This window comes from Lepus europaeus, chromosome X (assembly GCF_033115175.1).
Source record: "Lepus europaeus isolate LE1 chromosome X, mLepTim1.pri, whole genome shotgun sequence".
NCBI classification, from domain to species: domain Eukaryota; kingdom Metazoa; phylum Chordata; class Mammalia; order Lagomorpha; family Leporidae; genus Lepus; species Lepus europaeus.
This window is the reverse complement of record NC_084850.1, coordinates 98,754,081-98,773,787: the sequence shown is the minus strand read 5'-3', so window position 1 is coordinate 98,773,787 and position 19,707 is coordinate 98,754,081. Positions and strand designations below refer to the sequence as shown.

Here is a 19,707-nt window from a genome sequence, read left to right as displayed (position 1 = left end):
ACCAGGAAGAATCTCCTGGCTCCTGGCTTCAGATCGGCACAGCTCTGGCCGTTGCGGCCGTTTGGAGAGTGAACCAAAAGAAGGAAGACCTTTCTCTTTGTCTCTCCCTCTCACTGTCTCTAACCCTAACTCTCAAATAAAATTTTTTTTTGACAGGCAGAGTGGACAGTGAGAGAGAGAGACAGAGAGAAAGGTCTTCCTTTTGCCGTTGGTTCACCCTCCAATGGCCGCCGCGGTAGGTGCGCTGCGGCCGGCGCACCGCGCTGATCCGATGGCAGGAGCCAGGTGCTTCTCCTGGTCTCCCATGGGGTGCAGGGCCCAAGGACTTGGGCCATCCTCCACTGCACTCCCTGGCCACAGCAGAGAGCTGGTCTGGAAGAGGGGCAACCGGGACAGGATCGGTGCCCCGACCGGGACTAGAACCCGGTGTGCCGGCGCCGCAAGGCAGAGGATTAGCCTAGTGAGCCGCGGCGCCGGCCCTCAAATAAAATTTTTAAAAAAAGAACAAAGATTTGCTCAAGGTTGCGCCATACCGTATTTAAACATCACCCAAGGCCAACTGACTGAGTAGGTTAGATTAATATTAATAGCTCTGTCCAGACACATCTCAGACAGGACCCAGTGAGTATCTCCCTGGAATATTTTGCAGGTTTTACAGGGACAGTTTGTTCTCAAAACATTTCTCTCCCCAGAATCAAACTATTTATGGGGAGGCGACCCGATTTCTCTCCCCAGAGACCCACTCTAGGCGTGCCCTTTTTTCTGTACTTTCTACCCTTTTGTCTCTTTCATGCTGAACTCTGGTAATTTCCTCCAACCTGCCACAGTTTTCACAAATTCTCGTTAAAACTATCCCTTGAGGTGTTAATTTGGAGTACTTCACCTTTTTTTCTTTATAAAAGTTTGATAAGATTCAGTTGTACTCTCCCATTATCATTTTCTGTTGCTTGGCTATATCTTCAAGTTTGTTATTTGCTTCTTTACCCATAATAAATGTAGTCTTCCTATAGTTTGTGTTTGCTAACCCAAGTGTTTAAAGAGTTTTTGTGGACTTTTCTTAGCTGATCCTGCTGGTTTGTCTCTATCTAATTCAAAGCCCAAGGTTCCCAGAGTAGCTCATGTGATCCCAATCTGAGCTTCTTCCCATTGACCCTGTCCCTGAGGGGTAATCCTTGGAGGTCCAGCATATCTTAGGGAGGGTCTCTTGGTTAGTTTTCCCACACAGTGTAATTTAGAACTTTGATCTGTGGCTCCTTTGCTTTTTAAGACAGTCAAGTCAAAGTGAAAATTCAAATTTTTGGAATGAATAAATGCCCTCAGGATAGAAACTGTTGAACTGTTTATCTGCCTCTCTAGGTTCCCCATTTCTCAGGAATGTTGCCCTACTGTTTCCATACTGCCATTTTATTATTTTCTAAAATTTATTTATTTATTTCATTTATTTGAAAGGCAGCAAGAGAGAGAGAGAGACAGAAACAGACATAGACAGAGAGACTGTCTGCTGGTTCATTCCCCAAACGACTACAATAACTAAGCCAGGAGCTTCATCTGGGTCTCCCACATGGGTGCAGTGGCCCAAGGTTTTGGGCCATGCTCCTCTGCTTTCCCAGGTACAGTAGCAAGGAGCTGGTTTGAAAGTGCAGCAGCCAGGACTTGAACCCACAGCCATATGGGATGCTGGGCTGTAGGCGGTCACTTAAACCATTATGCCACAACCCCCGTTCCCGCAAGCAGCATCTTAACCACCACTAGGCCAAATGCCTGCCCCATTTTATTGCTTTTAGGCAGATATTAACTTTTCTTTCATCAAGAATTTTTTAGGGCCTATGTTGTGGCCTAGCCGGTAAAGCTGCCTCCAGTGCCAGCACCCCATATTGGCACTAATTTGTGTCCCAGCTGTTCCACTTCTGTACTAACTCTCTGCTAATACACCTGGGAAAGCAGCAAAAGATGGCACAAGTGCTTGGGTCCCTGCTGCCTGCGTGGGCATCCTGGCTGGAGTTTCAGGCTCCTGGCTTTGACCTGGCCCATCCTTGGCCGTTAGGGCCATTTGGGGAGTGAACCAGCAGATGGAAGATTTCTGTCTCTCAGTATCTCCCCTTCTCTCTGTAACTCTGACTTTCAAATAACTTTATTAGAGGATCAGAGAGAATCTTCCATCTGCTGGTTCACTCCCCAAATGGCCAGTTGCCAGGGCTGGACCAGGGCAAAGGCAGGAGCCAGGAGCTTCATCTGCATCTCTCACATGGATACAGGGGCTCAAGGACTTGAGCTGTCTTCTGCTGTTTTCCCAGGCACATTAGCATGGAGCTGGATTGGAAGTAGAGCAGCTGGGAATCAAACTGGTGCCCATATGGGGTGCTGGTACTGTGGGTGGTGGCCTTACCTGCTATGCCACAGCACTGTCCCCAAATAAATAAATCTTTTTAAAAAAAGCTTTCAGCTTGATAATTTTTGTAAATAACCTAGCAGGCAATTTTCAGAAGTAGTAAATTTTCCTATAACCCCTTCCTATAGCTTCCTTGAGATTAAATTTAGTCTCAGAATTTCTTATTACCTTTTGGGTTTTATTTCTTTTGTTTTATAGAGGAAACATACAGTGCTCAGAAAAGTGAAGATACGTGCCCAAGTTCACATCACAAGTTAGCGGTTTTGAATTCAGCTCTAACTTTGAACTACATTCTTAACTGTTTCAATACATTGCCTCATTTTTTGTTCCTGGGCTCTGGGCATTCTTTTAATAAGCTAGTAAATTACTAATTGTGCTTTTCTTCCATCTCTCAAGGTCAAGACCAGGTCCTTCACTTTGGGGGAAATACATATATTTCTCTGTTCTTTTCACAAGATCTCTGTGCTGTTTCTGAAACGGCTTGACAAAGATTCCCTTTCACCACCATCCTTGTAGCTTTCAAGACTGAAGTAATTCAGTACTGCAACTCTAACCTCAAAGTTTTATTTCCTTTTCAACTGCAGAGTTTTCATTTCAAAAGACCAAAATGAGTTACCAGCTGAATCTGGAAAGAGCTAAGGACAAAGGGATCCAGGAAGCAGTCTTCTTAGATGAGAAAAGGACGGAGAATGACCCAGGTAGGAGTTAGAGAACTTACAGCTCAGTTATATAGTGTTGTGATTGCTTGAGGTTTTGGATTGTTGAATGCCCGCAAGGTACCTTGATGTGGAGGTCTTTGGAGCCAGACAAACTTGAGTTGAACCACAGTTCTATTTTTTGCATCTAAAATGTTGGGTCAGTCAGTTCTCTCTGACCATCAGTTTCCTCATTGATAAAGTTGGAATATTAATGCCTGTCTTTTCCAGGTGAAACACAAATGAGGATTGCAGTGAAGTTTAGTGTTGGTAGTGTTGCCTCCCTCAAACTCTCCATCTGGTAGGCTCCATAAGATCAAGCAAGAGAGAATGTTTCTTTTCTTTCCTTTTTGTGTGTGTGTAGTTACCTTTTTATTTGCATGCCCAGTTACTCTGTGGCTTTACATTCTTGAATCTCCTGAAAATTATCTCTTGCTATCTACCTGCTCCTGAGTCCTTGATTTCCAGTCTTAGTTCTTCACAGTCAGAGCTGCCTCTGTTCAGATAATCTTCCCATTTCCCTGCTCAGTTTATTCTCTTTTCATTGTCTCTGCATTGCCCTCCAAATAAAGCAGTCATCCTCACTTTGTTTCTCTATGTCTCTATTTCCCAGATTTGAGAGGCCACCTAAAAATTAGACAATGCCATGAAATCACTGGGTCTCAGCAGGCTTTAATTTCTCAACTAATTTTCTTTATCTAAAAATTATTTATTTGAGAAGCAGAGAGACAAAGATACACACACACACACACACACAGAGCACTCCTAATTGCTCTTTCACTTTCTTTTTTTTTAAAGATTTATTTATTTATTTGATAGCCAGAGTTACAGAGAGGCAGAGGCAAAGAGAGAGAGAGAGAGAGAGAGAGAGAGAGAGAGAGAGAGAGAGAGGCCTTCCATCCGCTGGTTCACTCCCAGATGGCCACAATGGCCAGAGCTGGGCCGATCCAAAGCCAGGAGCCAGGAGCCTCTTCCAGGTCTCCCATGTGGGTGCAGGGGCCCAAGGACTTGAGCCATCTTCCACTGCTTTCCCAGGCCATAGCAGAGAGCTGGATCAGAAGGAGCAGCTGGGACTCGAACCAGTGCCCACATGGATGCCAGCACTGCAGGCTGCAGCTTTACCCACTATGCCACAGCACCGGCCCCGCTCTTTCACTTTCCAGATGTCAGTGGTGGCCTCAGGCCAGGGTCTTAATCCAGGTCTCCTACGTGAGTTCAGGAACTCAATCACTTGAGCCATCATGGGTGCCTCCCTGGACCTGCAGTAGCAAGAAGCTGGAGTCAGGAGCTGGAGCATGGTATTGAACCCAGGCACTCTAATATGGGACATGGACATCTTAGCCTTTAGGCCAAATGCCTGTTCTCCACTAGTATTCTTTTCTTTCTTCTCCCTTTTTAAAAGATCTTGGCCAGCGCCACGGCTCACTTGGCTAATCCTCCGCCTGTGGCGCCGGCACCCCAGGTTCTTGTCCTGGTCGGGGTGCCGGATTCTGTCCCAGTTGCTCCTTTTCCAGTCTAGCTCTCTGCTGTGGCCCGGGAAGGCAGTGGAGGATGGCCCAAGTGCTTGGGCCCTGCACCCTCATGGGAGACCAGGAGGAAGCACCTGGCTCCTGGCTTCGGATCGGCGCAGCGTGCCGGCCGTAGCGGCCATTTGGGGGGTGAACTAACGGAAAAGGAAGACCTTTCTCTCTGTCTCTCTCTCTCTCTGTGTGTCTAACTCTGCCTGTCAAAAATAAATAAATAAATCTTTATTTTTTGAAAGGCAGAGAAAGAGAAAGAGATCTTCCATCCATTGGTTCACTCCCCAAATGGCTGCAACTGTGGGGGCTGGACCAGGCTGAAGCCAGGACCCAGGAGCTTCCTCTGGGTCTCCCACATGGGTGCAGGGACCCAAGGATTTGGGCCATCCTTTGCTGCTTTCCCAAGTGCATCAACAGGGAGCTGAGACACAAAGTGGCACCCACCTGAGATGCCAGTGCTGCAGACCACAGGTTAACCTGCTGCACCACGATGTCAACCCCTCCACTAGTTTTGTTTCTGTCTCATTTTGTCCTCTCCTTTGCATCAAGTAAAAGTTATATGCTTACTCTGTTATTATTTACCTATTTGCTTATGGATGTCTTTAATTTAAAATTTTTTTTAGTATAAAAGTAGACACATACTTGTTAAGATTTTGGAACATGGGGCCAGCGTTGTGGTATAGTGGGTAAGGAGGTATTCCAAAAGGGCACCAGTTCATATCCTGGCTTCTCCACTTCCCTGCTAATGGCCTGAGAAAAGCGCTGGAAGATGGCCCAAGTGCTCCCACATGGGACTGGATAAAGCTGCTGTTTTCTGGCTCCTGGCTTTGGCCTAGCCCAGTCCTGGCCATTGTGGCCATCTGGGGAATGAACCAGTAGATGAAAGATCTCTCTCTCTCTCCCCCTCCCTCTCTCTTCCTCTCTCTCTCTATCCCTCTCTCCCTGTCTCCCTCTGTCTCTCTTCCTCTCTCTCTAACTCTTTCAAATACGATATACAAATCTTAAATAGAAAGATTGGAGAACAATAAAACTTTATAAGAAAGAAAAGAAAAATTCATAATTTTGTTACCCAGAGATAAATACTACTAAGTAATTCCTGTGTTTCTTTCCAGTGTGGAAAGGTTTTCAGATCCAGTTTAGAGCTTACTAAGCATTAGAAAACTCACAGTGGAAATAAACTTTGTGCATGTAATGAAAGTTGGAAAGGGTTTCTGGAGATATCACTCCTTATAAAATATCCAAAAATTGATAGGCTATGGAAAGAGATCATTTGAATATAATGAATATGGTAATACTTTCAGCTAGAGTTCAAATTCTGTTCATCATCAAAGGGAATCTTTTACAATAGTATGTGAAAATCTCTAAGCAGAAATCAATCCTTGTTCATCATCTGCAAATTCGCAACAGAGAAACTCTGTATCTGTAATGAATAAGTCTTCACTTAGAGGCTAAGTGTTATCCATCATTGGAAGATTCATAAATGCAGGAATTATCTATGTAAGTAAAACTATAGATATGCTTTCAGTTGGACAGGCTTGTTTGGCAACAGTGAGCTCATAGTAGAGAACAATCTTTTAGATGCAATGAATGTGGAAAGGCCTCAAACCTGAAATTTAATCTTAGCATCAGAGAATACATAGTGGCAGGAATCTTACTAGTGTAGTGAGCGTGGGAAGGTCTTATAAGAAAATCAGATCTTGGCAAAATGGGAAAAGTTTTGTGATAAAAGTTAATTAAATTAGTTTCCATTTATTGCATGTGATCATACAGCTGCTGATGTGTCAAGCACTGTAAGAACTTTATGTAGTTTGTTTAATCATTTAATCCTAACAGTTATATAAGAACTCTCACTCTTAATTCACATACATTTAAATAAGCCAAAGAAATCAGGTGGAAGAATGTTCCCAAGATCACAACTTACCACTAGAAGAGCTAGTGTTTGAATCCTACGTAGTTTAATTGTTCTGGGTTTATAGTGACAATTTGTTAATCTTCAAGGGCGTGAAAATTTCTGTTTATAATTGAGGAATTTATTCTGGAAACCAGAATTCAGTCTTCAGTGAGTTTTAGAAACCTTCAGTCAGTTTGGAAATCTGGTGGATACTCCCAGAGATTCCACATTGGACTCCATCAGATGGAGTAAGAGTTACAAAGACTCTATTATGTGTAATACTGTTTGAATAGGGGTTACCTTCAACCTTGAAAGATTTCATTAATAGCAAAATTCTGTTCTCCAATTTATACTCTAACCATATCTCAGGGTGGAGGTGATGTGGTGTAGTAGAGAGAACACAGAGTTTGGGATCAGTTAGAACAATTGCATTATTAGAAACTAAGGGAGAGTTACCCAGTTCTAAAAAAAAAAAAAAGACCGAGTAGGAATGTAGGACAGAGGATCTTTGAAGAACAGAGCCATGTCATTCTAGGACTTGCAACCAAACAAGCCATAATAAAATCCAGCCCTTAGGATGTGGAGAAGCTAGGGTATATGGCATGCTTTTTCTCCCTGGAAGGGTAGAGATACAGGTTGTTTGTCTATCACTACCCAGTGTTCAGGGGAACTACTACTTGGAATTGCCTTAGTAATAGACTCAGCATCCTCGGACTCAGTCAAAAATAAGTGTGACTTCCAGAAACCCAATGCATAAGAAAATACTATCACATTGGAATTTCTATCCTCTCACTACCAAGCCAGCATGGTATGGCAGTGCCAGCATGTACTACCAATTCTACCTGGAACTACTTGCAGTTTAACCATTTTTTAGTTGTGTGACCTTGGTTATATTAATAAACCTCCTGGGTTTTGCTTTACTTGTTTTGAAGTTCAGGATATTAATACTGTACCAAGTTGTATGAATTTTATCTAAGAGACATAAAGTGTCAAGTATAGTGCCTGGGACAAGGTACATAGCTGATGAATGTGTTCTTTTATTTGTGTGTGTGTGTGTGTGTATGTTTTCTCCCGAGAAACCTTTTATTTCAGGTATGCAAACTTCATGCATTCCATAAATACAACTTTAGGGACATACCAATTCTTCCTACCATATCCGCCCTCCCACCTGCTCTTCCACCCTTCTTCCTCCTCCCTCTCCTATTCTCATTCTTATTTTTTACGAAAATCTATTTTCAGTTAACTTTATACTCAGAAGATTAGCACTATACTAAGTAAAGTGTTCAACACATAGCATGAAAAAAAATTGTTCCTCAACAGTTTTTTTGATTCTCTTTTGATTTCTTCTGTGACCCACTGTTGATTCAGGAGCATTCTGTTCAGTCTCCATGTGTTTGCATATGTTCTAAAGATTCTTGAGCTGTTTATGTCCAGCTTCATTCCATTGTGGTCAGAGAAGATGCATGGCATGATTTCGATTTTTTGGAGTTGGCTAAGACTTGTTTATGGCCTGGTCTGTGGTCTATCCTAGAGAAAATTCAACCACTGGTGAGAAGAATGTTTATTCTGCAACTGTAGGATGGAAAGTTCTGTAGATATCCGTTAGGTCCATTTGGTCTATAGTGTCAATTAACTTGTTTCCTTGCTGATTTTCTGTCTGGTTGATCTGTCCATTGCTGAAAGTGGGGTATTGAAATGCCCCATTACTATTGTATGGGAGTCTATCTCTCCCTTTAGATCCATTAACATTTCTTTTAAATAGCCAGATGTCCTGTAATTGGGTGCATATACATTTATTATAGTTGCATCTTCCTGTTGAATTGACCACTTAATCATTGCATAGTGCTTTGTCTCCTTTAACAGTTTTTGTGTTAAAGTCTATTTTGTCTGATATTAGGGTGGCTACACCAGCTCTTTTTGGTTTCTGTTAGCATGGAATATCTTTTTCCATCCTTTCACTTTCAATCTGAGTGTATCTTTGTTGGTGAGATGTGTTTCTTATATGCAGCAAATAGGTGAGTTTTGTTTTTTAATCCATTCAACCAGTCTGTATCTTTTAATTGGAAAGTTGAGGCCATTTACATTCAAGGTGACTATTGATAAGTAACCCCTGGCCCTGCCATTTTTCCATAAATATTCCTATTGTTTATTTTGGATTTCCTTTGTACCTTTACTGGGAGATTTTCTGCTTTTACCTTTTTTCATCATGATGACCATGTTTCTGTATTTCTGTGTGTGGCATATCCTTAAGCATCTTTTGTAGGGCTGGGCAGGTAGTTACAAATTCTCTCAATGTCTGTTATTGAAGGTTTTTATTTCACTTTCATTCATAAATGAGAGCCTTGCGGGATACAGTATTCTGGGTTGGTAGTTTTTCTTTCTTAAGACTTGGATTATATCTCGCCATTCTTTCTTACCCTGTAGGGTTTCTGATGAGAAGTCAGCTGTAAGTCTGATTGGAGATCCTCTGAAAGTAATCTGGTGTCTCTCTTATGAACATTTAAAAAATCTTCTTTTATGTTTTATTATGGAAAGTTTGATTACAATGTGTCATGATGAAGATCTTTTCTGGTCATGTCTATTAGGAGTTCTGTGTGCTTTCTGTACTTGGACGTCCCTTTCTTTCTCCAAATTAGGGAAGTTTTCTCTAATTATTTCACTCAAAAGGCCTTCTAATCCATTTCCTCATTCCACACCTTTTGGAACTCCTAAGACCCGTATGTTGGGACATTTGATAGTATCCCATAGATCTCTGACTTTTTAGTTTTCTAATTTATTCTTCTTCCTCTTTTTTTTGGTCTGGCCATAAAATTTCCAAAGATTTGTTTTCTAACTCAAATACTCTTTCTTTTGATTCACCGAGTCTGGCTTTCCACTGCATTTTTTATTTGATCTATCGAATTCTTCATTTCCAATATTTCATTTTGATTTCTCTTTAAAATCTCAATGTCATTGGAAAAAATGTTCATTCATCTCATGTGTGGATTTCTGTCATTCGTGGATTTTCTTCTGATTACTTCTAAGTAATCCTACAATCAATTTTTTGAATTGCATTTCTGGCATTTCTTCAATCTCTTCATTTCCACATTCCAGTATTGAAGTGTTGTGTTCTTTGAAGGTGTCATGTTGTCTTCCTTATTCTTTTTTTAATAGATTTGTTTGATTTATTTGAAAAACAGAGTGACAGAGAGAGGTAGAAACAGAGAGAGAGGTTTTCCATCTGCTGGTTCACTCACCAAATGGCCACAATGGCCGGAGCTGGGCCGATCTGAAGCCAGGAGCCAGGAGCTTCTTCCAGGTCTCCCACTTGGATATAAGGGTCCAAGGACTTGGGCCATCCTCCACTGCTTTCCCATGCCATAGCAGAGAGCTGAATCAGAAGTGGAGCAGCTGGGACTTGAACCAGCACCCATATGGGATACTGGCACTGCAGGCCAGGACTTTAACCTGCTGTGCTACATTGCTGGCCCCATCTTCCTTATTCTTGTTTCTTGAATTGCTGCATTTATTTTTAGGCATTTGTGGAGATACTTTGTTTGTTGCCCTGTAATTGCTTTTATCTTTGAATTATGCCTCTGTGGATTAGTGGAGTGTCTGCTCTTTCAATGAATACCCTGAGGTGTGTTCTGGGTATGGCCAGGGCACTCTCTTCCGTGCTCCAAGGTGAGGGGAGTGTCCATGATGACACCCAAATTGGGAGTGGTAAATCTCTCTCTTTTTAATCAGAAGGGATGTTTAATTTGCTCTGTTGGCATGGTCTCATGCTCACCTCCTCTCCTCCAAGTAGACCAATTCCTGGTCACTAGCCCCAGTGGATACAATATTCGTTCATGCTGCCACAAGAACCACACAAAGAATCTGTGCAGTCCTTGCTGTGTGCGCAGATCCTGCAGCAATGTCCCTCACCAGGAAATCAGGGATCCCCAAACGTGTGGTGCCGCCCACAGTGACTACCCAAAGACCCAGCCACACCTGTGCCCTCACAGGCAGCCACAGTGTTTTCACATCCCAGCACACAGTGTTTTCACAGTCACGAGCACTCAGCCCTATCAATTCTCCCAGCCAGATACAGGCTTCTTGTCTCGGCTAGTTGGTGGGCATGCAGACAGGAGGTGGTGCAGCTGTTACATATGTCCAAAATGGCTCCCGCCCCTTCTTGGCTAGTTACAGGACACCGATGCCGGCTGGTCAGGGAGAGAGAAACATGCCCCGTTTTTTCCCCTCTAGGTTGGCAGGTACACTGTCCCCCACAGGGCTCCAAGCCAGACTCATGCCAGGCTCTTCCCACAGCTTTATCACCAGTGGCTTGGGCTGCTGCAGTCTGGTCTCACCTCACTCTCCAAAGCTGGTGCTGAGGCTCTCGGCTGCTGGGGTCCTAAGTTGTATATGTCCACACCCTCCAAATAGATCTACAGTGTCCTTCTACTTTGCATGGAGTTTCTCTGCCATTTTCTCCCTAACTCTTCCCTGAGATTGCACTCTTCCCATGCTCTTTAAAACTATGTTCCCCTAGACTAGTGCAGTAAGCTCCCTCCCTATTCTGCCATCTTGGTGTCTCTCTCTTGTAGGTATTTTATAAGGACTGTCTGTGTTTTGTTATTGTTAGGTCTGCTAGGGCCTCAACCCTCTTGCACTCCAGTATACTATGACTGTGTTAAGTTGTGTTGTGATATTAATTACTGTAGGCTGCGAGGCTTCTGCTAGCTCCTATGATACTTTTTTGTGAATTGTAAAATGGTTCTTCTCCTGAAGACACTTTATTACCACCTGCTGGAAAATTGTCTTAATAAATATAGATACCTTGCTGTCTGTACTGTGAATGGTATTTTGCAGAATCATATGGTCCACAGCTTGTACAACTTGCATTTTGTAGGCTGGACAAAGTTGCCCCTAAAATGCGTGCATCTTAATCCTTATAACTTGTGAATATGTTACCTGAAAAATTACAGATTTGGAGACACAGGCATTATATCAGATTATTAAAGTGACCCTAATGTAATCACAAGGATCCTTATAAAAGAGAGACCAAAAAAGTCAGAGTTTTGAAGAGAAGATGTGGAAGCAGAAGCAGAGGTAATAGAGGAAAGAGGATTCTATGCAGCTTGCTTTGAAGATTAAGAGATGGGCCTGGAATGGAGAAACACAGGTAGCCTCTATAAGCTAGTAAAAGCTAGGAAACGGATCCTCCCTTAAACTTCCCAAAGAACATGACCTTTTGGACCCAGATTAGACTTCTTATCTCCAGAACTATAAGAGAACACATTTACATTATTTGTGCTACTAAGTCTTTGGTCAGCAATAGGATACAAATACATTGTGCAATCTTGAGATGGGCCAGTTTGGCTGCAGCCCCCAATCCAGTTACTTCTGGCCATGAACAGTCTTGACCAGTATAGTTCCTATATCATCTTTATATGATGGCAATGAGATTTGTATACAGATAGTTCTTCTATTTGAGAAATGAGTTTTCAGTCTTTTTTTCCAAGGGAATCTGCAGGCAGAAGGAAAGGAGAAGTTAATCCATCAGTTCTCCAAGTGTGGTATGCCTTTAACTAGTTCCTTGGTTGTAGCACTTTGTTTGTTACCAGATTTTCAAGTCTGATCCTTAGTCAGAGATGAATATTTTCTAAGTAAGTTGAGAGAAAAGTGACGTATAAATCAGAGTGGTAGGGTATGGGGTTTAGTTTTTGATGACAGGATATTTCTTCACTGAGCAATGCTAGATGCACATAGACAGAATTTACCTGCCAACACCATTTTTTGTCACACAAATCCCCTTATTTGTACTGTTGCTACTATCATACTGTTGCAAGGAGTATTTAGGAGATACTATGTCTAATCCCACAGTAATTCTCTTTTTTGTTTGTACTTTTTTAAACATCTATCTATTTATTTTTATTTATTACTTGAAAGGCAGAGTTACAGAGAGAGGGAGAATGGGGGGGTGGGGGGAGACAGACAGACCTAGACCTGTTTCACTGTTCTAATGGCCACAACAGCCAGGACTGGGCCGGGACAGGCCAAAGCCAGGAGCTTCTTCCAGGTCTCCCACGTGAGTGCAAGGACTTAAGTACTTGAGCCATCTTCCCAGGCTGTGTTCCTGGGCACATTAGCAGGGAGCTGGATCAGAAGTGGAGCAGCCAGAACTCCAGCTGGTGCCCATCTGGGATGCCGGCACCATAGGCAGTGACTTAGCCCACTACATCACAGTGCTGGCCCCCATGGTAATCCTGTTAGATCAACTCTGACTATTGTTGTGGCACACCATTGTGGCAACCTGTATTCCAGAATGGAAAATACATTTTCTATCTTGTACTAATTTCAACTAACTGAAATAGGTTTTCATAGTATGCTGTCTTGAGAATGATTTGGAGATTCAGAGGGACAATAGTATGGTTGATTATTGATATCTGCCATAAGTAGAAGTTTGGTATCAGGCTGACCACAGCATTAACACCCTTGTGGTGATTCTTGTGTTCATTCAGAAATACATGGTAAGCACCTTGACTATACCAAGAACTAGGGTAGATATTTTGAATAAAAATATAAGTAAGAAATGCTCTTTATTCTAAAGGTGCTGATATTAGTAAAAAAGACTTGTATACAGATATACACAAGAAAATGCAGATGCTTGGTAAAAGTCTACATAGAGTACATTAGAAACACAATTTTCTCCAGTCCCTAGGAGCAAGTTGCCATCTTCTATTTTTTCCCTCTTGTGCTCAGTCTCCCTGTTTTTGAGTGGGAGAGGGTTCCAGAAAGAATGCTTATGTCAAGTCTTGGAAAGTTTGTGGATGATTGTGTAAACTGATAAGACTGAGAAATAAAAGAAAGTCTTCTAGGTTGGTGGTATGAGAAAAGGTACATTCTATGAATTGATTTGGTGTTTGCCATAAGTTAATGGTATGTTCAAGAGGTCTATAACAAGTGTAGTTGTAACATAGGGAAAGAAAGAGGATACAGTGAGAAAGAGGGAGAGGTCAGATAATGGAGAGCCTTTGGATGCCATACTAAGAACAATGGGGAAGCATTTGGGGATTTTAATCAAGGTATTGACAGAATCAGATTTACATTTTAGAAAAATCCTGTGGATGGGAGTATGATGAATATACTGTTGAAGATAGAACTAGGTGCAGGGAGACTAGTTTGGAGGTGATGACAATAAACAGATATTGAAATCTGGGTGAAGGTAGTGGGGAATGAGATGAAAACACATTTAAGTAAGAAACTCAGGGGGTTGATGTTGAGGTTAAGCTCCCTGCTAATGTACCTTGGAAAGCAGTGGAGGATGGCCCTACTGCTTGGGCTCCTGCCACCCATGTGGGAGTCCCGGATGGACTTTCAGGCTCCTGGGTTCAGCCAGGTCCCGGCAGTTGCGACCATTCTGGGAGGAGTGAACCAGCAGATGGAAGACACCTCTCTCTCTCTCTCTCTCTCTCTCTCTCTCTCTGAAATAAGTAAAGAAATCCTTAATAGTAAAATAAATTCAGAGTTCTCAGAGCTTCCTCCTGCCTGGTGTTAGGACTCAGAGTTTCCTGGAAGCATGGCCCCCCAAACGCCTGTCTTCGCTCCTTCCTCAAACAAAGAAGCTGAGAGCAGCTCCTGGCACAAGGCCGGCGGACACATTGGCCTCTCAGGGTTTGTCTACGGGAGAACAAGAACAAGAAGCAATTTAACATATTGATGAAGTACAAAATGAAATATACTTAATGAACAAGCCAGTGAGGAGATTTTGAAAATAGAACAGAAATATAACAAATTCCGCCAACCATTTTTTCAGAAGAGGTCAGAACTGATCGCCACAATCCCAGATTTTTGGGTAACAACATTTGTCAACCATCCACAAGTATCTGCACTGCTTGGGGAGGGGGATGAAGAGACAGACACTGCATTACCTGACCAGAGTTGAAGTGACAGAATTTGAAGATATTAAATCAAGTTACAGAGTAGATGTTTATTTTGATGAAATTCCTTACTTTGAAAATAAAGTTCTCTCCAAAGAATTTCATCTGAATGAGTGGTGATCCATCTTCACAGTCCACTGAAATCAAATGGAAATCTGCAAAGGATTTGATGGAACGTTCAAGTCAAACGCAGAACAAAGCCAGCAGGAAGAGGCAACATGAGGAGCCAGAGAGCTTCTTCACCTGGCTTACTGACCATTCTGATGCAGGTGCACACATGAGTTAGTTCATCAAGGATGATATCTGGCCGAATTCATTACAGTACTACTTGGTTCCTGATATGGATGATGATGAAGAAGAAGAAGAAGGAGGAGGAGGAGGAGGAGGAGGATTGGAAGACATTGATGAAGAAGGGGATGAGGATGAAGGGGAATAAGATGAAGATGATGATGAAGGGGAAGAAGGAGAGGAGGATGAAGGAGAAGATGACTAATAGAAAACATTGATGGATTCCAACTATTTTTTTGGTTAATTTTCTTCAATCCTTGGAAGCAAGTTGTCGTCTTCTTTTTATTTTCTTCCCTCTTGTGCTCAGTCTCCCTGTTTTTGAGGTCCCTACACCATGGTTTTCACTTTATTGTGGGGGAAATACCCGAAGCAGAATACAATGGGAGAAGAATCTCTAACCCTTTCTGTTCCAAATTCATTTTCATCCCTTTTTGTCTCTACAAAAACTGTGTGGAATCAACACCACTGTGCTCTATGGGCAAAAGAAACCCTCCTACTCCCTTGGCTCTGCTGGAAGCTGGAGGGTGCCAGGCCCCTGTGTAGTAGTGCATAGAATTCTAGCTTTTCTCCTCCTTTCTCTGTGTATTGGGCTCAGAGATTACACTGTGTCTCTATGTGAATATGGACAGTTAGCATTTACCAACATGTATCTCTACTTCCTCTTGTTTAAAAAAAGAAAAAAAACTCAAAAAATGGGGATATAGAAGGTCAGCAAAGGGTGGGTTTGAGATGTTTGAGTGGGTTAAGTGGGCATTTTGACAACATGGCTTCTCCTTTGGCATGTTTAATTGTGGTGTTTAAGATGACACTTTTAAAAATAAAATTCTCTCCTAATGAAAAAAAAATAAATTCAGAACATTGTCACTGACTGGATATAGGAGGTTTATGAAGAAGAAGGAATCTATTAAGATCACCAGTTTTCTTTGTGCCTTGGATGACTGAAGAAATGTGAAAACCATTCCATGAGCTGGAGAACTTAGAATGAGGAGCAGGTTTGAGGAGAAAGAATGATGAGTTCGATTTTGAACCTGCAAAGTTTGAGGTCTTTGAAATGTCCAAAAGGAATTATCTAGCAGTCATTCTGCTGCTCTGAAGTAGGTGGAATTGCAGATAGAGATTTGGAAGTCACCAAGCATGGAAAATGTGGTTTCAGTTAAATGTGAGTGAGATTGCCCTGGGAGAGTGTGTGGAGTAAAGGAAGAGAGTCTAGCGCCCAGGGCAGAATCTCAGAAACCTAGTCATTTTAAGGGAGAACAAAAAAAGCTGAGAATCCTCAGAAGGGTAGGAAGGGAAGAACCAAAGGAGATACTGTGTTCTCATTATGCCCTCTTGTGGCAGCCAGAGCACTTCCCAGAATAAATTCCCCCTGTCTGTCGTTAGTCTCTTGGTCCATGACCTGTAAACCTGACCTGTGAGAATTGAGCTACTAGATCCAGTGGTGGTGGTCACCTCTCAAGTGTAAAGCTCCCCTTTCAGTATTGCTGCAATTTAGGAGTAAGTTAGAAGAGTCTCCACAAAAGTTGCAAAGGGATCGAAAGCAACCATGGAGGTGAGGGGGGGGGAGGGCTTCAGTTTCCACATTTATGTGGTTTCAGCCAATCTCACTTCACATCACATCTCTTGTATTTATTTATTTATTTTTTAAACATTTATTTATTTATTATTTTTTATTTTTTTTGACAGGCAGAGTGGACAGTGAGAGAGAGAGACAGAGAGAAAGGTCTTCCTTTTGCCGTTGGTTCACCCTCCAATGGCCGCCGCGGTAGCGCGCTGCGGCCGGCGCACCGCGCTGTTCCGATGGCAGGAGCCAGGTGCTTCTCCTGGTCTCCCATGGGGTGCAGGGCCCAAGCACTTGGGCCATCCTCCACTGCACTCCCGGGCCACAGCAGAGAGCTGGCCTGGAAGAGGGGCAACCGGGACAGAATCCGGTGCCCCGACCGGGACTAGAACCCGGTGTGCCGGCACCGCAAGGCGGAGGATTAGCCTAGTGAGCCATGGCGCCGGCCACATCTCTTGTATTTATAATTAGAATATATTTTATATTGCATTTCTGCTTTAGTAAGTATATTATAACATGGATTATAGAGTATATATAGTCCATATTATTGTAAAACCCATGGTTTAAACATTAAATAATAGTGAAAATTAGCAAGTGTTTAGTGTCACCTCTTCCCTCTACCAGGCATTGAATACTTGAAGTAACCAACTTGAGAATATATTACCTTTTTCTTTTGCTTTTTAGATCTCAATTCTAAACAGTATGGGTGTAAAAAGTTACTTCAAAATGTTTGTTGAGGGGCTGGCGTCGTGGTGCAGTAGGTTAATCCTCTGCCTGCGGCGCTGGCATCCAATATGGATGCCAGTTATAATTCTGGCTGCTCCTCTTCAATCCAGCTCTCTGCTGTGGCCTGGGAAAGCAGTAAAAGATGGCCCAAGTGCTTCGGCCCCTGCACCTGCATGGGAGACCAGGAGGAAGCACCTGGCTCCTGGCTTCGGATCGGCACAGCTCCAGCTGTTGTGGCCACTTGGGGAATGAACCAATGGAAGGAAGACCTTTCTCTCTGTATCTCTCTCACTGTCTGTAACTCTACCTCTCAAATAAATAAGTAAAATTTTTAGAAAATAGTTTGTTTGAAAATGATAATTTTAAAATAAATCTATTGGGGCAAGAATTATGGTGCAGCAGGTTAGATTGTTGCTTGTGATACCTACATCCCTTATTGGAGTGCCTAGTTCTTGTCCCAGCTACTTGGCTTCTGATACAGTTTCCTGCTAACACATGCTGGGAGCTGGTAGATAATGACTCAAGTGTATGTGCTCCTGACTTTGAACTGGCCCAGTCCTGGCTGTTGTGGCTGTTTGGGGAGTGAACCATTGGATGAAAGATCTGTTTCTCTGTCTCTGTCACTCTTTCATGTATATAAAAATAAATAAATGAAGAAACATTAAAAAAGTTTATTTTAGTCCAAAAATTTTTGAAATCCATGCATAGTTTTTCATAATATGCATTTCCATGCAAAGTTTAAAGACACCCCCCATACCATTGCTTCTTTTCTTTAAAAAAGTTATTTATTTATGTAAGAGACGGAGACAGAGAGATCTCTTATCCTCTGACTCACTCCCCAAATGCCCACACTGGCCAGGGTTGGGCCAAGCCAATGCCAGGAGCCCAGAACTTAGTCTGGGTTCCCTGTGTGGATGGCAATGACCCAAATATTTGAGCCATCATCTGCTGCCTCCCAGGGTGCACATTAGCAGGAAACTAGAATCAGGAGTTGGAGGTATGACTGGAACTCGGGCACTCTGATACAAGATGAGAGCATCCTAATCAGTGTCATAAACTTTCTGCCAAATGGCTGTTCCCTTTGCCCATTTTTAGTTTTTTTCTATTGAATTGTATGACTTCCTTAGATACATGATTTGCTTATATTTTCTTCCTTCCCATAGGTTGCCCTTTTATTTTGTTGACTGTTTCCTTTATTGTGCAGGAACCCTTTATTTTGGTGTAGTCCTGCATGTTTAGCTTACCTTTATTGGGGGGGGGCTTATTTGTTTTGATGCTATTATAAATGGGATTTCCTTTTCAGATTGTTTACTGTTAATGTGTAGAAATACTTTTGATTTTTCTATGTTGATAGCGTATTCCAAAACTTTACTGATTCATTTATGACTTCTATGAGTTTTTAATGTGGTCTTCAATATATCAGATCATGCCACCAACAAACAGATACAACTTTACTTCTTCCTTTCTGATTTTGATGTATCTTAATTATATATTTTTCTTGCCTACTTGCTCAGGTTAGGATTATAGTATTATATTGGATAGAAGTGGTTAGAATAAGCATTCTTGTCTTCCTGATCTTAGTGGAAAAGCTTTCAGCTTTTCACCGTTGAGTGCAGAATTGCCTGTGGCTGTTTATGTATACCTGTATTGTTTTGAGATACATTTCCTCCTATAACTAATTTTTGATAGTTTTAAATCATAAATGGGTTTGTTTTTCTCTCATTAAGGTTATTTATTTATTTAATTTTATTTGAAAGACAAAAAGAAACAAGAGACAGAGAAGAGAACTTCCATCTGCTGATCCACTCCGAAAATATCTGCAACAGTAGGGGCTGGGTCAGGCTGAAGCCAGAAACTCGAAATTCAGTCCCCATCTCCTACATGGGTGGAGGTACTCAAGTAGTTACAGCAGTACATGCTGCCTTCCAGGATGCACATTGCCATGAAGCTGGATCCAAAGCAGAGCTGGAACTCAAACCCAGGGATTCTGATATGGGATATAGGTGTCCCAAGTGGTGTCTTGACTGCTGTGCCAAACACCAACCCCAAGATTATACATTTTTTTTAAATCTTTTTTTCTGGGGCCAGCATTATGGCATAGTGGGTAAAGCTTCTGCAAAGTGGAATGAAACAATTTACTGCAAAAAAAAAAAAAAAACAAACCTGTAACGTTTTTCATAACATGCATATTCCAGGAACTTTTTGAAGACTCCCAAAATATCCTAAGTGTCAGATACATAATTAGTCCTCCTTTGGTTGATTAAATTAATGTGCGGCTGCATGGATTGATGGATGAGGGAATGGATAAACGAATCAGAGAAATCAATCTTGTATGAAATTCAGACAGCCCATTCCCTACTCAGGGAAATTTTCATTTATCATTTACATAAGTATTACCTCTCTTCCCTCTGTTTCTTTTCTCCTTTAACTTCCAACCCACCTACTCATATTTACATGTTAGGTTTTTTATTTTTTATTTATTTTTTTGACAGGCAGAGTGGACAGTGAGAGAGAGAGACAGAGAGAAAGGTCTTCCTTTGCCGTTGGTTCACCCTCCAATGGCCGCTGCGGCCGGCGCACCACGCTGATCCGAAGCCAGGAGCCAGGTGCTTCTCCTGGTCTCCCATGGGGTGCAGGGCCCAAGCACTTGGGCCATCCTCCACTGCACTCCCTGGCCATAGCAGAGAGCTGGCCTGGAAGAGGGGCAACCGGGACAGAATCCGGTGCCCCGACCGG

At 42.3% G+C, this 19,707-nt stretch overlaps 1 protein-coding gene and 1 pseudogene across 2 annotated transcripts in view; both read left to right on the top strand.

Moving 5' to 3' along the window:
• The window catches only part of MAGED1 (MAGE family member D1), a 91,356-nt gene that overhangs the window by 34,764 nt on the left and 36,885 nt on the right, over positions 1 to 19,707 (top strand). Inside the window, exon 1 of one of the 2 annotated variants that reach the window (XM_062183773.1) lies at positions 2,974 to 3,087. The exons of the other annotated variant lie outside the window; for it this stretch is intronic. Within the exon in view, the coding sequence (XP_062039757.1) occupies positions 2,997 to 3,087 (91 nt within the window). The 5' untranslated portion in view covers positions 2,974 to 2,996. Of the gene's footprint in view, positions 1 to 2,973; positions 3,088 to 19,707 lie in introns of those variants that run through there. 2 annotated transcript variants of the gene reach the window in all.
• Positions 13,515 to 14,892, top strand: LOC133753641 (protein SET-like; annotated as a pseudogene).